The 17,353-nt window shown below is 34.6% G+C and overlaps 1 protein-coding gene across 3 annotated transcripts; it reads left to right on the plus strand.

Moving 5' to 3' along the window:
- The first annotated feature begins 1,763 nt into the window (after nt 1-1,763).
- On the plus strand, nt 1,764-14,972 carry LOC11429525 (G-type lectin S-receptor-like serine/threonine-protein kinase RKS1). 3 transcript variants are annotated; one of them, XM_039833740.1, is made up of 9 exons: nt 1,764-2,312; nt 2,405-2,533; nt 10,952-12,091; nt 12,184-12,312; nt 12,540-12,703; nt 12,801-13,011; nt 13,910-14,147; nt 14,233-14,383; nt 14,480-14,972. In XM_039833740.1, the coding sequence occupies exons 1-9, from the start codon at nt 1,898-1,900 to the stop codon at nt 14,780-14,782; spliced, it is 2,880 nt and encodes a 959-aa protein (XP_039689674.1). In that variant the 5' UTR covers nt 1,764-1,897; the 3' UTR covers nt 14,783-14,972. The 3 variants fall into 3 exon arrangements, with proteins under 3 accessions (XP_039689674.1, XP_039689675.1, XP_039689676.1); XM_039833741.1 differs by having other exon boundaries at nt 14,499-14,663; XM_039833742.1 differs by having other exon boundaries at nt 14,502-14,663.
- Nucleotides 14,973-17,353: the final 2,381 nt, after the last annotated feature.

Consider the following 17,353-nt stretch of genomic DNA (forward strand, 5'->3'; position numbering starts at 1 on the left):
AGCGCGTATGTCTTTTTTCTCATTAAAGAATTGCTTTTTCCAAGCCATTTAATCACAGCCATTGATTTTTTTTTTTACACATGTCACACATCCATTACTAGAAATGGGGTAAATTGAGCAAAGTGAAATGGAGCAAAGATGCACTCATCGTTATGGGAGAGGTGGGCGGCGGCGGCGATGGGAGGGAGAGAGGTGCTATCTGAGATGAGAAGGAAGAAGGAGAGTTTGTACGCGCGTATGTCTTTTTTCTCATTTAAGAATTGCTTTTTCCAAGCCATTGATTTTTTTTTTTTACACATGTCACACATCCATGACTAGAAATGGGGTAAATTGAGCAAAGTGAAATGGAGCAAAGATGCACTCATCGTTATGTAGTTTACAAGAAGACAAGAACTATATTTGATGACCTTTCGAAAGGAAGTTTACCATTTCTTATAAGTCACGACGGTTATTGCTAACTGTCGCATGTCCGACACCAACACCTTTAATTACACTGAATTATGTCCTTTTCTCAAATTATTATTGGTATCGGTGTTCGTGTCGTGTCCGATGTCCGTGTATTTGCGTCTGTGCTTCATAGCTAACTGCCAAGCATAATTACTCATGGCTCAATCTTTATGTCTGTAAAGTCTAATCCTTCCAAACGTATGTATTAAATCCTAGCCACTTGCATATATGAAAAGCATCTTTTATTAGATATTTATTCATGCGTCTTAATCATGTTGTATTATTCACTAGAAAATTCTTCACTTCCTAGCTAGGTGTCGCATCACTGGTCCATTGTGTGGAAAATATAATAGTGAAGCTGGGAATTAGTGTCTTCAACGTCTAGTGCATAAGTTAGGACAAGCGACTATGTGCAGTTTAAGAGTAAAATTTGTGTCATTGGACTATTTCAACTTTCTCCACATACAAGGCAAGAAGGTTCTCAAAGAGAACTCAATGGACTGTGCTACAAATCTTCTCTACTTTGTTACAACCTAAAATCATAAACACAAGTTGTCAGTGATGCATAATAATTCACTTCTTAACTCTTTGATTCTGCTCCTTCTCACATTCTCTTTTTGCTCTTGTTCTTCTGATACCATATCTATTCACAAACCCCTGAGAGATGGTGAACTTCTTGTTTCTAAATCTAAAACATTTGCTCTTGGATTCTTCACTCCAGGAAAATCAACATCTCGCTATGTTGGAATTTGGTACTACAATTTGCCAATCCAAACTGTTGTTTGGGTTGCAAATAGAAATAGTCCAATCAACAATACTTCCGGAATTTTATCATCGACCCAAATGGAAATCTAGTACTCCACCACAACCTAAGCACCATTCCCATTTGGTCTACCAATGTTTCATTCCCGCAATCACAAAGAAATAGCACTAGTGCTGTTATAGCTCAACTATCGGATATAGCAAACCTTGTTTTGATGATAAACAACACCAAAACTGTATTATGGGAAAGCTTTGATCATCCAACAGACACCTTGCTTCCATATCTAAGGCTTGGTTTTGATAAAAAAAACTAATCAAAGCTGGTTCCTTCAATCCTGGAAGACGGATGATGACCCTGGAAATGGTGCATTCACAGTGAAATTCAGCACCATTGGCAAACCTCAAGTGTTAATGTACAACCATGATCTTCCTTGGTGGCGCGGTGGACATTGGAACGGAGCAACCTTAATAGGTGCACCTGATATGAAACGAGATATGGCGATTTTGAATGTTTCTTTTTTGGAAGATGATGATAACTATGTAGCATTCTCATATAACATGTTCGCTAAGTCTGTCATAACTAGGGTAGTGATTCAGCAATCTGGTTTCCTTCAAACATTCAGGTGGGACAGTCAAACGGGCCAATGGAGCCGGTGCTGGTCTGAACCATCTGACGAATGTGGTAACTATGGAACATGTGGATCAAATGGTAATTGTGACCCTTTTAACTTTGATGACTTTAAGTGTTCTTGTTTACTTGGTTATGAACCCAAATTTCCACGTGATTGGTATCAGAATAGAAGATGGGACGGGAGGGTGTGTAAGGAAGAAAGGCTCGTCTGTTTGTGAGAATGGAGAAGGGTTTATCAAAGTTGTAAGCTTGAAAGTTCCTGATACATCTGTGGCAGTTGCTAAAAGTGGTTTGAGTTTGGAAGAATGTGAGAAAGAATGCTTGCAAAACTGTTCTTGTACTGCCTATTCAATTGCTGATGTGAGGAATGGTGGAAGTGGATGTTTGGCATGGCATGGGGATTTAATAGACATTCAAAAACTTAATGATCAAGGCCAAGATTTATTTCTACGCGTCGATAAAATTGAACTAGGTAAGATATACACTCCTATTGTGTTTTTCTTTCCAAAGTTGACGCCATTAAGGTGTAGTTTGAACTTATTTATACTTTCTTCTTCTTATCAGCCAATTACTACAGAAAACGAAAAGGAGTTCTTGATAAAAAGAGGTTGGCTGCAATTCTTGTAGCTTCTATAATTGCAATTGTCCTCCTCCTCTCCTGTGTGAACTACATGTGGAAGAAAAAAAGGGAGGGTATGTGATTTATTTTTTAGGATAAAATTGCAATTCTTGTAGCTTCTATAATTGCAATTGTTCTTTATATTAATTACTAGTTGCAATCATTCTGACTTAAAGAAAGTGTCATATATTAGTTTGTTTAATGTCAGCTATTCTTTTTGTGGTGTTCAACTATTGCATGGATTTTGTGCCATATGGTATATCAATGTCTTGCGTACAATCTCTCCTATTTCTTCAGCAAGTGCTAATAATGTCTAAGTTTTGATTGAATAACTGTAATATTATTATTTTTGGGTCAACATTACACGTGCAAGACAAGCAAAATGCATAATCTAAGTTTTTATTTAGAGCCAAAAAGAAATATACCCTTTAAAATGTGTTAGTTGATTGAAATCTTACCTCATGCCATTTGTAACTTCAGATGAAAATAAATTGATGATGCAATTAAACCAAGATTCCTCTGGAGAAGAGAATATTGCTCAAAGCAACACACATCCAAATCTACCCTTTTTCAGCTTTAAAACGATAATGACAGCTACAAGAAATTGTGGTCATGAGAATAAGCTTGGACAAGGTGGATTTGGCTCTGTCTATAAGGTAATTAAGTGCAACTCTACATTGAGCTACTGAATCAAGAAGTGAATACATCCTTCACCTCTTTATATTCATTTCAATAGCATTATAAAAAAATGATGCAAGAATAATGAAATGGGATTTAAGAGAGAAATATTTCAGGGTAGCTTGGTTAATGGACAAGAGATAGCAGTGAAAAGATTGTCGCAAAATTCAGGTCAAGGAAAAGAAGAGTTTAAAACTGAAGTTAAACTTTTAGTTAAACTCCAACACAGAAATCTAGTAAGGTTGCTCAGTTGTTGCTTTGAAAAAGAAGAAAGGATGCTAGTTTATGAATACTTACCAAACAAAAGCCTAGACCTTTTTATATTCAGTAAGCATCTCTCAAACTCACTTATTGTCTCTCTAGCTTGATCAAATGAATTTGTATTCAGCTTGTGCTTCATACCAAACGTGTGTTCGATGGAGTTGAAATAATGACTTTTTGATATATACAAAATACAAAGAAAGTGCAATTTTGTTTTCCTTTTCCATTTTATATATTGATAAATTCGTAAGAATTTAAGCTCAATATGCAATTAATGTTTCCCAATATGTTTAATTTTGGGAAACTTAACTTGTTATCTCAGATCAAAACCAAAGGTCATCATTGGATTGGGGCAAACGTTTTGAAATTATGTGGGATTGCTCGAGGCGTTTTATATCTTCATCAAGATTCAAGGCTGAAAATCATTCATAGAGACCTAAAAGCCAGCAATGTTCTCCTTGACGCTGCAATGAACCCTAAAATCTCAGATTTTGGTATGGCTAGAATATTTGGAGACGATGATGAAATCCAAGCAATAACAAAAAGAGTGGTTGGAACATAGTATGTCTCATACCCTTATATTCACCATGATTATATAGATGTCACCATATTCTCTAACAATTTCCTATAATTGCAGTGGATACATGTCACCGGAATATGCAATGGAAGGACGATATTCAACAAAATCTGATGTCTTCAGTTATGGTGTCATACTACTAGAGATTATTGCTGGCCAAAGAAACACACATTCTGAAACAGGAAGAGCATCCCTGAATTTAATTGGACATGTAAGTTCTAAAAAATAAAATAAAGAAAAAGTATCCTTAAAATTGGTCGAAAATTTAATCGTGTAAGATGTATTATTTTTAAAGATTGTGTTGTACATTTGTAGGTGTGGACACTATGGACAGAAGGAAGGGCCTTGGATACAGTTGATCCAGCACTAAACCAGTCTTATCCTTCTGCTATAGTTCTGAGATGCATTCAAATAGGACTTTTGTGTGTGCAAGAAAATGCAATTAATAGACCATCAATGTTAGATGTTGTTTTCATGCTAGCCAATGAAATACCTCTTTGCCCACCCCAAAAACCAGCATTTTTATTCAATGGCAGCAAATACTTGCAAGAGTCATCAACATCAGGAGGAGGATCTTCAGTAAACGAAGTAACAGAAACTACCATCAGTGCTCGTTAAAAGCTACCTCAATACAATGAAATAAGTATGTGTACTTTGTGGTATGATAAAATGAAATGATTTGAGTATGTGTCTGTTAAAATCAATTTATCAGTTGGAATTTTAACACAGTGCATTAGCATGAAAATAAGGTAACTCATGATCCTTAACAAATAAACTTAGTTAGGCTAAATTATACTTTTTGTAAGTTAGTTTTAAGATTCACTTTAGTTTTTAAGTTTTTTTTTTGTTTTACTTTGGTCCTTTTACAATGTTATATATGCACTTTGGTCCTTTAAGTTACTAATGTTAGACATTTTGGTCACTTTTAATCGGTGTACAATGTTTATCCAAGAGTACTTGGATGAGATGGTAAAGGATCTCTTATAACGTAACCATAGGCTCTGGGTTCTAATTCAGCCATGGGCATGCATTAGTGGTTAGAAAATTGCTTTCTTGACAATAAATACTTCCTATTGACACAAGTAAATGACGTTTTTACCCCCAACGGCAGTTAACTGCCATTAGGCAATGCGCCGGCAGTTAACAACCACTGGCCTTCCAGCGGCAGTTAACTGCCGTTGTGTTCGTGATATATTCAAGTCAGTAGCCAGACACTCACTCACTCCATCATCTTCACCATCTTTCTCTCAAATTTTCACTCACTCTCTCTAAAAAAACTCTACCAAATCATCCAAAATTTCTTCCACTAAATCACAAGTAAGTTATCACTTTTGCTGTTGTCATACATTTTAGTTAGTATATGTGTTTATATGTTTATAATTTGTGGTATTGTAAAATGAATAATTTGAGTATGTCTCCATTCCAACAAGCTTATTAAATTGATTTGCTGGCCTTTAGGTCTATTGATTTGAAAATTTGATGTATGAAAATATAAATATAAATGTTTAGGAAATGGCATTGCTATACATCCAAAGTGACAGATTAAGTACTAATGCAGCAAAATTGGAAAAACAACACATACCAAAAATGAAAAAGTCTAACCTAAGATCCTCACAAGATTTCTGTCTTGGAGTTTTGAAATCAAAACTAACCTCATTTTGAAACTCTTCTATGCCTTGTCGAGGATACTTTGACAGTCTATTCAGTGCAATCGCCTTTCTGTTGGTCAATATGCCCTGAATCCATCATCCAAAGTAAACTTCTTAATAATTTTCCTTTGCCCTTTTTACATAACAAATTATTTGCTTAGGAAAGACCCTGCTGGTGCAACAAGTTTTGAAATGTGAACATATGTTTTAATTTTTTAAAATTGACATTGGTACAATACAAAATGCATTAAACCAAAGGTAAAGAAGATTGGCTACCTAGACCATGCTTGTTAGAAATTGTGAAATTGTCAGCGGTTATGGAGCTAAGATCAAATAATGCTAAACTAGAATTGTTTGCACCGTCAAATTCTTCCATATTAGGAGAGTAGTCAAGGCTACGATGAAAGGAAGAGTTGCAAGCAAATGACATAAAAAAGAGTGGCTCCCAACTAAGTTGGTACCTAACTTAATCTATTGCCAAATTGTAAATACTCCCTCCGTCCTTAATTATAAGACCCTTTTGAGAATTTTTTTTGTCCCTTTTTATAAGACCCCTTTGCTATTTCCAACTACATTAATTATTTCTTTACATACATGCCCCTATTTATTATACATCTTTTTCTTCAATCAACAATAAATAACATGTTGAAAACATAAACTAACCTTCTTTCTTAAAAGATAAAATTGTAAAAACAATAGTGATTACAAACAACTTTAATACAAATATCCACTATCTTAATTCCCGTGATTTTGGCAAAAGTGTCTTATATATAGGGACGGAGGGAGTATATATTATTAAAAAAAAGGGAAAAATATATAAAAACCAAGGGGACATAAACCAAACCTGGTAAATCAACACAAAAGTGTAGGTCGACCCCAAACGGGAAAAACACAACACAAGTGGATCATCCTCTAATTAATCCTAAAAGTAATCATAGGTCTTCAGTGTGGTGATAGGGCCGTCCGTCAGCACGAAAGTGAGTCCTTGTTCCATCAACTCCCTGCAGCAAATGGCAGCAAGCTAAACGACCCTTTCGAGTCACACAATCCAAAGTCCTAGAGAAACTAAACCGGCGTCGGTACACAAACCACAACACACGTTGAATTGCAATAGTATCCGAGCATTCAACTCCAAATCATACACGTTCCTCCGAATCAAAACAGCGGGAGATGAAATGCAACTAATGACCTGTGTTGATTCCCTAGTGAGCTAGCAGAAGATAGGCCAACAATTTTACAACGGTCTTGATATTGAGTAGTGAAATAGCAACAATAGCAGGCACTGCCCAAAAACCTGGATTTTGCCTAGGAAGTTTATCTTATGGAAACTGATTCTTTTTGTTTAAGTAAACAAAACAAACCTTGCACTTTGAACCAAGTTTCTGTCACAATGTTAGATGGGTACTGGGTTCAATCGAACCTCAGGGGTTCAATTGATTTAGGGAGGATAGAGGACGAGTTGTTGCGAGTGAAAGTTTGACGGGTTCTGGTGAGACGACGACGATTTCAAAGAGTTCTGGTTCTATGGATTGGTTTGGATGGAGTTTGGTGAGAGAAGGTCGTTTCAGTTTTCCAGAAAGAGGGAAATGAATTGTGAAAGAGGATGGGAGGGAGAGAAAGAAAAGAGCGTTGATAATTTTTGGGAAGAGGGAAACAAAAATGTGAAAATTACACGGGAAAACATTGGAGCCATGTTAGAGGGGTGCAATCATATTTTGAAACCTTCTCTCTTACTAAATTTAATTTAAAAATTAAATAATTTTGACATGTTAGAGAAAAAGCGATTGGAGGGAAAATAAGGAGGAGATAAAATTTGGTTATTTTGGAAGAAGAGGGAAAGTGAATAATTCCACCAAAAAAAAAAGGTTAAAATGGAATTGAGTTTTTTTAATTTTTTTTAGCGAAAATTCAATTAATTTCCTTATAATTTTCTTGCATCTCAATTTAATCTTTGACAAAAAAATAAACTTAAATTGTTCTATGATATATTCATATCGAAGACAAATTAATTCCAAACTCAATCTGACAAACTATCCCTTCAGAAACCTAGTTAATATGGAAGGATATTCCTCCAAAGATCAAAACAGACCAAATTGACTAACTGTATCAAATAAAATAATTCTGACCGTTAGATATGACATAGTTGAGCTAAGGACAAAGTAGAAACTGGAATTTCGGCGATCATGATTTTCATTATAAGTCAATCCGACCGACTATCTCTTTAGAAACTTAGTCAATATGGAAGGATATTTCTCTGACGACCAAATCGGACCCGACCGATTAACCGTATCAAATAAAACAGTTTTGACTGTTGGATATGATCTAATTGAGCTAAGAACAAAGTAGGAACTGGAATTTCGTCGATCAGGATTTTCATTATAAGTCAATCCGACTGACTATCCATTCAAAAAACTAGTCAAATATGGAAGGATATTTCTCTGACGACCAAATCGGACTTGACCGACTAACCGTATCAAATAAAACAATTTTGACTATTGGATATGACCTAATTGAGCTAAGAACAAAGTAGGAACTGGAATTTTGGCGATTGGAATTTTCATTATAAGTTAATCCGACAGACTATCCCTTCAAAAACCTAGTCAGTATGAAAGGACATTCCTCTGACGACCAAATCGGACCCGACCGACTAACCGTATCAAATAAAACAATTTCGAAAGTTGAATATAACCTAATTGAACTAAGAACGAAGTAGGAACTGAAATTGCTTGCATAGAATAGCAATTTAACTGCCTTTTTTTTTAGATAAAATTGAAATGAAAACGAAAAAGATAATGATTCATTACAATTTCAAATCCAAAAGTCGCTTAATATGATTTTAGTTTTAAGTTTAACTCCCCACCATTACTATAGAACCTCTAGCAAAAATCATGTATACCCATATAATTCTTATACTCTTCAAGGATGTCCATTTAATGGTTAAAACTAGTGTTACCAACGAGTTGGTAATATATCAAGCAAGCAAGCGAGTAAATGTCTCAGAAAAGTATCTTTGAAGCTGTGCTCTTTAATGTGTGGGGAATAGACTTTATGGGTCCCTTCGCACCATCATTTGGCAACCAATATATTTTTGTAGCTGTTGATTATATGTCTAAGCGGGTTGAGGCGGTGACACTCCCCACTAATGATGCTAAGGTGGTAATCGAGTTTTTAATTAAAAACATCTTTACAAGATTTGGTGCACCTAGAGCTATCATTAGTGATGGAGGTACCATCCCAAACCAGTGGTCAAGTGAGCTATCCAAATATAGAGATCAAAAGAATTTTAGAAAATATTGTGAATCCTTCAAGAAAAAATTGGTCTATTCTTTTGGATGATGTTCCATGGGCTTATAGGGCTGCCTATAAGACACCACTTGGATGTCTCCATGTTAGTTAGTTTATGGAAAAACTTGTCATTTGCCTGTTGAATTAGAATACAAGGTCATGTGGACTTTGAAAAAGCTGAACTTAGACTTAGGAATATCTTGCAGACTTAGAATGCTACAACTCTTAGAGCTAGAAGAGCTTAGGCTTGAACAACCATTTTATAAGTCCAAGGTGAAGAAATAACATGATACCAAGATTCAGAAGAGAGCTTAAAGTGGGGGACAAAGTTTTACTTTTTAACTCCACTAAAATTAAAAAAAGTTGTTGGAGTAATATTTTTTTGTCGAGTAATAAATTTGTTGAAATGTGTTAGTTTTACATGTATACCCATATAATTATTAATAGGGAAATGCTAACAGGTGTTCTGGACGGACCATTGGTTAAAAATATGAAAAAGGAAATTATATAGTAGTTAATGCATTGAAATTGTGTAATTAATTTATAATAAAGTCAAAAGCAGTTTTCTTTTATGATAATAATTCCCTTTTATGGTATGCTTAACCAGTGCCCTGGGGGCACCAGTTAGCAGGACCCTTATTAATAAGCTTACAAATTTGATTCATCCTTGCAAATTTCAAATCATTCCTTGCAAAATCAAATTATTTATATTTAGGGTTAATAGTGTTTTACCTCTTGTAAAATATATTTTTTTTGAATTTCATCCTTGTAATTTGAAGATTTTTTGGTTTTGGACCTTCATGGAAAATTTTACTCCCATGAAATCTTCCATGAAGGTCCAAAACCAAAAATCTTCAAATTACAAGGACAAAATCCAAAAAATATATTTTACAGGGGTAAAATTAGAAGTGACCTATATTAGAGGGGTAAAATACTATTAACACTTGTATTTATCCTGATGTTAGGTTATGTTAGTTTATAGCTGACTGTGCTGATGTGATAGGTTACATTTGGTACAAAACAACTAAATGGGCAAGTGTGATATGTTATTTCAACAACTTAACTTATGAAACAACCAATGCTATACAAAGAAATGTAGATATTTGTTCGAAAACCAAAACAATAAAGAGAAAGAGAGTTAATATAAAGATTTGACATTGTTAAGATGCAATTTAATGGTGTTAACATGGAAGGGAGGTGTTTATCCATTTGATAGCAAAACTTCATATGAAAACAAATACATCGTTATGCAGTTTACAAGAAGTCAAAGAACAATGACCTTCAAGTTGCAAGGAAGTTTACCATTTCTCACAAACGGTCTATGACCGTTATTGTATGTATTCATTCCTAGCCACTTGTATGAATGAAAAGAATCCTTTATCCTTTATTAGATATTTATTCATTGTCAAGAATTACGGCTTAACGACTTTCTCATTGTTATTTCTTGTTTATATACAGAGGTTACAAGGCTATACAGATTACAGGTAGTTACAGTAAATAATTACAAATAATGGAAACAATCAATTTCTGATTTATGCATAAATATAATAAGGAGAACAAGTCAACTCCTTATTCACATTCATGCTTCTTAATCATGTTGTATTATTCACTAGAAAAATCTTCACTTCCTAGCTAGGTGTCGCTATCACTGGTCCATTGTGTGGAAAATATAATAGTGAAGCTGGAAATTAGTGTCTTCAACGTCTAGTGCATAAGTTAGTCAAGTTATGTTCAGTTTAAGAGTGAAATTTGTGTCAGTTGGACTATTTCAACTTTCTCCACATACAAGCCAAGAAGGTTCTCAAAGAGGAACTCAATGGACTCTGCTACAAATCATCTCTACTTTGTTACATCCCAAAATTATAAACAAAAGTTGTCAGTGATGCATAATAATTTACTTCTTAACTCTTTGATTCTACTACTTCTCACATTCTCTTTTTGCTCTTGTTCTTCTGATACCATATCTATTGACAAAACCTTAAGAGATGGTGAACTTCTTGTTTCTAAATCTAAAACATTTGCTCTTGGATTCTTCACTCCAGGAAAGTCCACCTCTCGCTATGTTGGAATCTGGTACAACAATTTGCCGATCCAAACTGTTGTTTGGGTTGCAAATAGAGATGCTCCCATCAATGACACTTCTGGAATTCTATCAATCAACCAAAATGGGAATCTAGAACTCCACCACAACCTTAGCACCATTCCAATTTGGTCCACTAATGTTTCATTAACACTATCACAAAGAAATATCACTAGTGCTGTTATAGCAAAATTAACAGACAAAGCAAACATTGTTCTGATGATAAACAACACAAAAACTGTCATTTGGGAAAGCTTTGATCATCCCACAGACACCTTCCTTCCATATCAAAGGTTTGGTTTTGATAGAAAAACTAATCAAAGTTGGCCCCTTCAATCCTGGAAGACAGAAGATGACCCTGGAAAAGGTGCATTCACGGTGAAATTCAGCAGCATAGGTATACCTCAGTTGTTTATGTACAACCATAACCTTCCATGGTGGCGTGGTGGACATTGGAACGGAGCACTATTTGTAGGTATACCTAATATGAAACGAGATTTGCAAACTTTTAATGCTTCTTTTGTGGAAGAAGATAACTATGTAGCACTTTCATACGACATGTTTGATAAGTCTGTCATAGCTAGGTTAGTTGTTCAGCAATCTGGTTTCATTCAAATATTCACTTGGAACAATCAAAAGAGTCAATGGAACAGGTTCTGGTCAGAACCAACAAACCAATGTGATAACTATGGAACGTGTGGATCAAACAGTAATTGTGACCCTTTGAACTTTGAGAACTTTAAGTGCACGTGTTTACTTGGTTTTGAACCAAAATTTCCAAGCGATTGGTATGAGAGTAGAGATGGGTCGGGAGGGTGTGTAAGGAAGAAAGGTGCATCTGTCTGTGGGAATGGCGAAGGGTTTATCAAAGTTGTAAGCTTGAAAGTTCCTGATATATCTGGGGCAGTTACCATAGATGGTTTGAGTTTGGATGAATGTGAGAAAGAATGCTTGAGAAACTGCTCCTGTACTTCCTATGCAGTAGCCGATGTGAGGAATGGTGGTAGTGGATGTTTGGCATGGCATGGGGATTTAATGGACATTCAAAAACTTAGTGATCAAGGCCAAGATTTATATTTGCGCGTCGATAAAGTTGAACTTGGTAAGATATTCCCTCCTACTGTTTTTTTTCTTCTAAATTTGACACCACTTATGTGTAGTTTAAACTTCTCTGGACTTGTTTCTTCTTATCAGCTAATTACAACAAAAAAAGCAAAGGAGTCCTTGATAAAAAGAGGTTGGCTGTAATTATGGTAGTTTCAATAGTTGCAATCGTCATTCTCCTCTCTTGTGTGAATTACATGTGGAAGAAAAAAAGAAAGGGTATGTGATTGATTTTTTAGGATCATATCCCTTGTTCTCATATTATTAGTAGTTGAAATTTGATTTTGAATTACAAAAAGTGTCCTATTTGTTTCTTCAGTTCGAACTATTATTTTTGAGGTATTCAACTATTACATGTGCAAAACTAGAAAGATGTATAATCTAGAAATCAAAATGTGTAAGTAGATTGGAGTCTTACCGCATGTTATTTGTGACTTCAAATAAAGTGATGCAGCAATCAAAAGAAGATTACTCTGCAGAAGAGAATGATGCTCAAAGCACCACACATCCAAATCTACCCTTTTTCAGCCTTAAAACGATAATGTCAGCTACAAGATATTGCAGTCATCAGAATAAGCTTGGGAAAGGTGGATTTGGCTCTGTTTATAAGGTAAGTAAACCTCTACATTGAGCTACTCATGCATGGGGCAACATCCTTCTAGTGTTGCAAAAATTATGACATAGGATTTAAGAGATAAAAATTGCAGGGTTGCTTGGTTAATGGACAAGAGATAGCAGTGAAAAGATTGTCCAAAGAATCAGGTCAAGGCAAAGTAGAGTTTAAAAATGAAATTACACTTTTAGTTAAGCTCCAGCACAGAAATCTAGTAAGGTTGCTTGGTTGTTGCTTCGAAAAAGAAGAAAGAATGCTAGTTTATGAATACCTACCAAACAAAAGCCTAGACTTCTTTATATTCGGTATGTCTCTCTGACTCACTCATTGTCTCTCTAGCTTGAATAAACCTGTGTTTAGCGTATACTTCATGTCCGGCGTGTGTTCTATGGAGTCTCCATGCTCGTCCGGCATGCAGCAACAAATCGTAGCTTCTTTATTTTCACCATGAGCTTGTTTTGGAACGCGGGGATCTAAAATCGAACATAAAACCAAACATATACTTAGGCAAGCATAAAATGTATAACTGCATTGAGGAGGGAAATCAGCATATTACATGCAAGACTGCTTCTAAAATAAATGAGGTACTAGTAATTCATTGTGAAGACAGCTAAACATGGGACAAGAATGAAACTTAATATCTATGTTTTGTCCTACTGATTTAGTATAGCCTAGTAAAAACTAAAAACTTATCGAAGGGCAAAGAAGACTTTTTTATCAGTCAATTATTACAAAGTTTTGAGTAGTCAATTTTCATATATCTCCTTGGAATCAGCTTCTACCTTTCTTCAACTCAGATGCCTATAACTTAAGAGCATATGCTAGATCTAGCCTATAGCTACTCAATGTAACAGAGTGAAACTTCAAATAATTGTGAACATAAGACATCAGTCCCATTTTTTTGCTAAAAATGCAATTCGTGGCACAAGTTAAACCTAATCCTATTCTCTTTAGAATGTCTATTAGGAATTTTGGCCTTAAAAAATTAGGCTATCAGGATACCATCAAATTTGAGGCCTATTCATAGCCTCGTATTCATATTTTAAAATAAAGACAGGAAATTTACAGTTGTTCCTTTACTCCTTACCAGACACAAAGATAATTGATCCAACATTTCAATAAATTCCTATGAAATTAAGCTCAATACGCGATTAATGTTTGCTAATATGTTCAATTTTTGTCAACTTAAACTATTCAACTCAGATCAAAACCAAAGGTCATCATTGGATTGGGGTAAGCGTTTTGAAATTATTTGTGGCATTGCTCGAGGTGTTTTATATCTTCACCAAGATTCAAGGCTGAAAATAATTCATAGAGATCTAAAAGCCAGCAATGTTCTCCTTGATGCTGAAATGAATCCCAAAATCTCAGATTTCGGTATGGCTAGAATATTTGGAGAAGATGAAATCCAAGCAAGAACAAAAAGAGTGGTCGGAACATAGTATGTCTCAAACACTTATAATCACGAAATTATACAGATGGATATGTATTTTTTATGATACTCTAACCATTTTGTATAATTGCAGTGGATACATGTCACCCGAATATGCAATGGAAGGACGATATTCAACAAAATCTGATGTCTTCAGTTATGGGGTCTTACTACTGGAGATTATTGCTGGCAAGAGAAACACACATTGTGAAATTGGAAGAGACTCCCCAAATTTAATTGGACATGTAAGTTAAATATATTAAAAAGAGTAGCCTTAAAACAGGCCTACAATCTAATGATATATAACATATGTATATTTAAAAACTCTTGTGCATTTATAGGTGTGGACTGTATGGACAGAAGAAAGGGCCTTGGATATAGTTGATGAAGCACTAAACCAGTCTTATCCCCCTGCTATAGTTCTGAGATGCATTCAAATTGGACTCTTGTGTGTGCAAGAAAATGCGATGAATAGACCATCAATGTTAGAAGTGGTTTTTATGCTAGCCAATGACACGCCTCTTTGCGCACCTCAAAAACCAGCATTTTTATTCAACGACGACAAAGATTTGCAAGAGTCATCAACGTCAGGAGGAGGATCTTCAATAAATGAAGTAACTGAAACTACCATCATCGCTCGCTAAAAGCTACATTAATCAAATATGTAAATTTTTTGTTCATAGTTTTACATCGGAATTGAGTTTGTAGACATTCCTAGAGGTTTTTGAGAAACAAGTATCTGTTGTCACTCTGTGGTATTGTAAAATGAATAATTTGAGTATGTCTCCATTTCAATAAGCTTATTAAATTGAGTCACATTTGATTTGTTTTTTTAACATAGTGCTTTAGAAGTGGTCTTTGACACAATAAGCTTATTAATTACGATAGAAATCTAAATACTTACTAGGTTCCAATGACAATTTATAATTGCTTCAATTTGATTTGGGTTCAATGCAGTCTCCAACAAGACATTGCTGGCCTTTAGGTCAATTGATTTGCAAATTCGATGTATGAAAATATAAATATAAATGTTTTGGAAATGGCAATGCCATAAATCCATAGGGACAGATTAAGTACTAATGCAGAAAGACTTGCGATCCCTTCTTGATCTTATCATCAAACAAGGAAAGAAACACATCAATAGGGTCAGGAATCCTCCCACAGTGGCAAGTTTGATTATAATTTAACTTACATTTGTTTAACTTCCGAGAGAATCATAAGGATATTTTGTTTTGCCTGCATAAAGTGAATTCGAAACATTCAATGAAAAAAAAAATTAAAAATAAGAATTCTGACATTTAGCCAAAGGAAAGAAATGCAGCTAATTACGAAAATATACAGATGGATATGTATTTTTATGATACTCTAACCATTTTGTTTAATTGCAGTGGATATATGTCACCAGAATATGCAATGGAAGGACGATATTCAACGAAATCTGATGTCTTTAGTTATGGGGTCTTACTGCTAGAGATTATTGCTGGTCAAAGAAACACACATTGTGAAACAGGAAGAGCTTCCCCAAATTTAATTGGACATGTAAGTTATAATAGAGGTAGCCTTAAAATTAACAATAATTTAACGGTGCAAGATGTACTTATTAGATTTTTGTGTTGTGCATTTGTAGGTATGGACACAGTGGACAGAAGGAAGAGCCTTGGATATAGTTGATCCAGAACTAAACCAGTTTTATCCCCCTTCTATAGTTATGAGATGCATTCAAATTGGACTTCTGTGTGTGCAAGAAAATGCAATTAATAGACCATCAATGTTGGAAGTTGTTTTCATGCTAGCCAATGCTACCATCAGTGCTCGTTAAAAGCTTCCTTAATAGTACAATGAAATAAGTATGTGTACTATTTGGTATTATAAAATGAAATGATTTGAGTATGTGTCTATTAAAATCAATTTATCAGTTGGAATTTTAACAGTGCATTAGCAAGAAAAAAAAGCAATTTATGATCCTTAACAAATAAACTTAGTTAGGCTAAATTATACCTTTTGTAAGTTAGTTTTAAGATTCACTTTAGTTTTTAAGTTTTTTTCGTTTTACTTTGGTCCTTTTACAATGTTTTATATACACTTTGGTCTCTTAAGTTACTAATGTTAGACATTTTGGTCACTTTTATCGGTGTACAATGTTTATCCAAGAGTACTTGGATGAGATGGTAAAGGACCTCTTATAACTTAACCATAGGCTCTAGGTTCTAATCAAGCCATGGGCATGCATCAGTGTTTAATCACTTGAAGAAGAATTATGCCGGCCATTACAGTCCTTCCTAGTTCGAGGAATTAGTTTATGTAGTTGCGCGTAGAGGATATTTGATTCACAACAAAAACATTAGAAGCTCAAGCGAGGATCCTTGTCATATTTTATATTAGATCAACTATTATTTTTCATTTTGATTATCTTCTATATTTTAGATATGTTTTTGTGTTACTTTTGTATGCTGATTATATTTTTTCTCATCTCTATATTAATTGACAATGTATAGCTAACGTAATATTATTAAATTATTACTCTAATAATGTCAAATAATATTTGATTTTAGATTGGTAGGCATGATAGTTGGTTTAAGTAAAAAAAATAATTGTCTAAAATCAAAGGCAACGTTTTAAAACGTACTCTTTGATTACAACGATGGCGTTGGCTATCATAAACAACAACGGTTTAAAGTATTGTTTCAGAGTGATTTAAAATCTGTTGTCTACAGTATAACAATAACTATGTTCTGTGTTGTCTATGGTTTGTAAACGCCGTGGTCGTAGGAATAGACAATACTGCAGACTAATGGGAACAAAAAATTGTAGTCAAAAGAAAAGAAAACATTTATTTTACTTTGACAACCTTTCTAAATTTTGTTGCATATCAAAAAAGTTTTTATTTTTATTTTTGGGTGGGTCGTGGCCCACCTAAACCCTAAAGAAGCTCAGTCCCTATTTATCACTTTACCCTTTAACTCTTTCACCTAAGACTCCAATTCAACCTTATATCCCTCAAGAAGGTTATTGCACTTTACTCGTTTTATCAATGGTGTTATTTAATTTAAGCTTGACACATACGTTTAACAGAGTCTCTCAATTCAATACTTATGAAAAACGTTATACAAGAAGTCAAGAACTAAGTCAACTAAGACTCTATTCATTGACCTTCAATTTGCAAGGAAGTTTATAATTTCTTACATTTCACTGTAACTCTCCATGACCCACTGTGG

Source organism: Medicago truncatula, chromosome 4 (genome assembly GCF_003473485.1).
Source record: "Medicago truncatula cultivar Jemalong A17 chromosome 4, MtrunA17r5.0-ANR, whole genome shotgun sequence".
NCBI classification, from domain to species: Eukaryota; Viridiplantae; Streptophyta; class Magnoliopsida; order Fabales; family Fabaceae; genus Medicago; species Medicago truncatula.

Coding starts and splice junctions, on each gene's coding strand:
- LOC11429525 (XM_039833740.1), top strand. CDS start 1,898: ATGGAACATGTGGATCAAATGGTAATTGTGACCCTTTTAACTTTGATG. Junction 12,704..12,800: donor GATTTGGCTCTGTTTATAAG/GTAAGTAAACCT, acceptor TAAAAATTGCAG/GGTTGCTTGGTTAATGGACA. Junction 14,384..14,479: donor CCCCAAATTTAATTGGACAT/GTAAGTTAAATA, acceptor GTGCATTTATAG/GTGTGGACTGTATGGACAGA.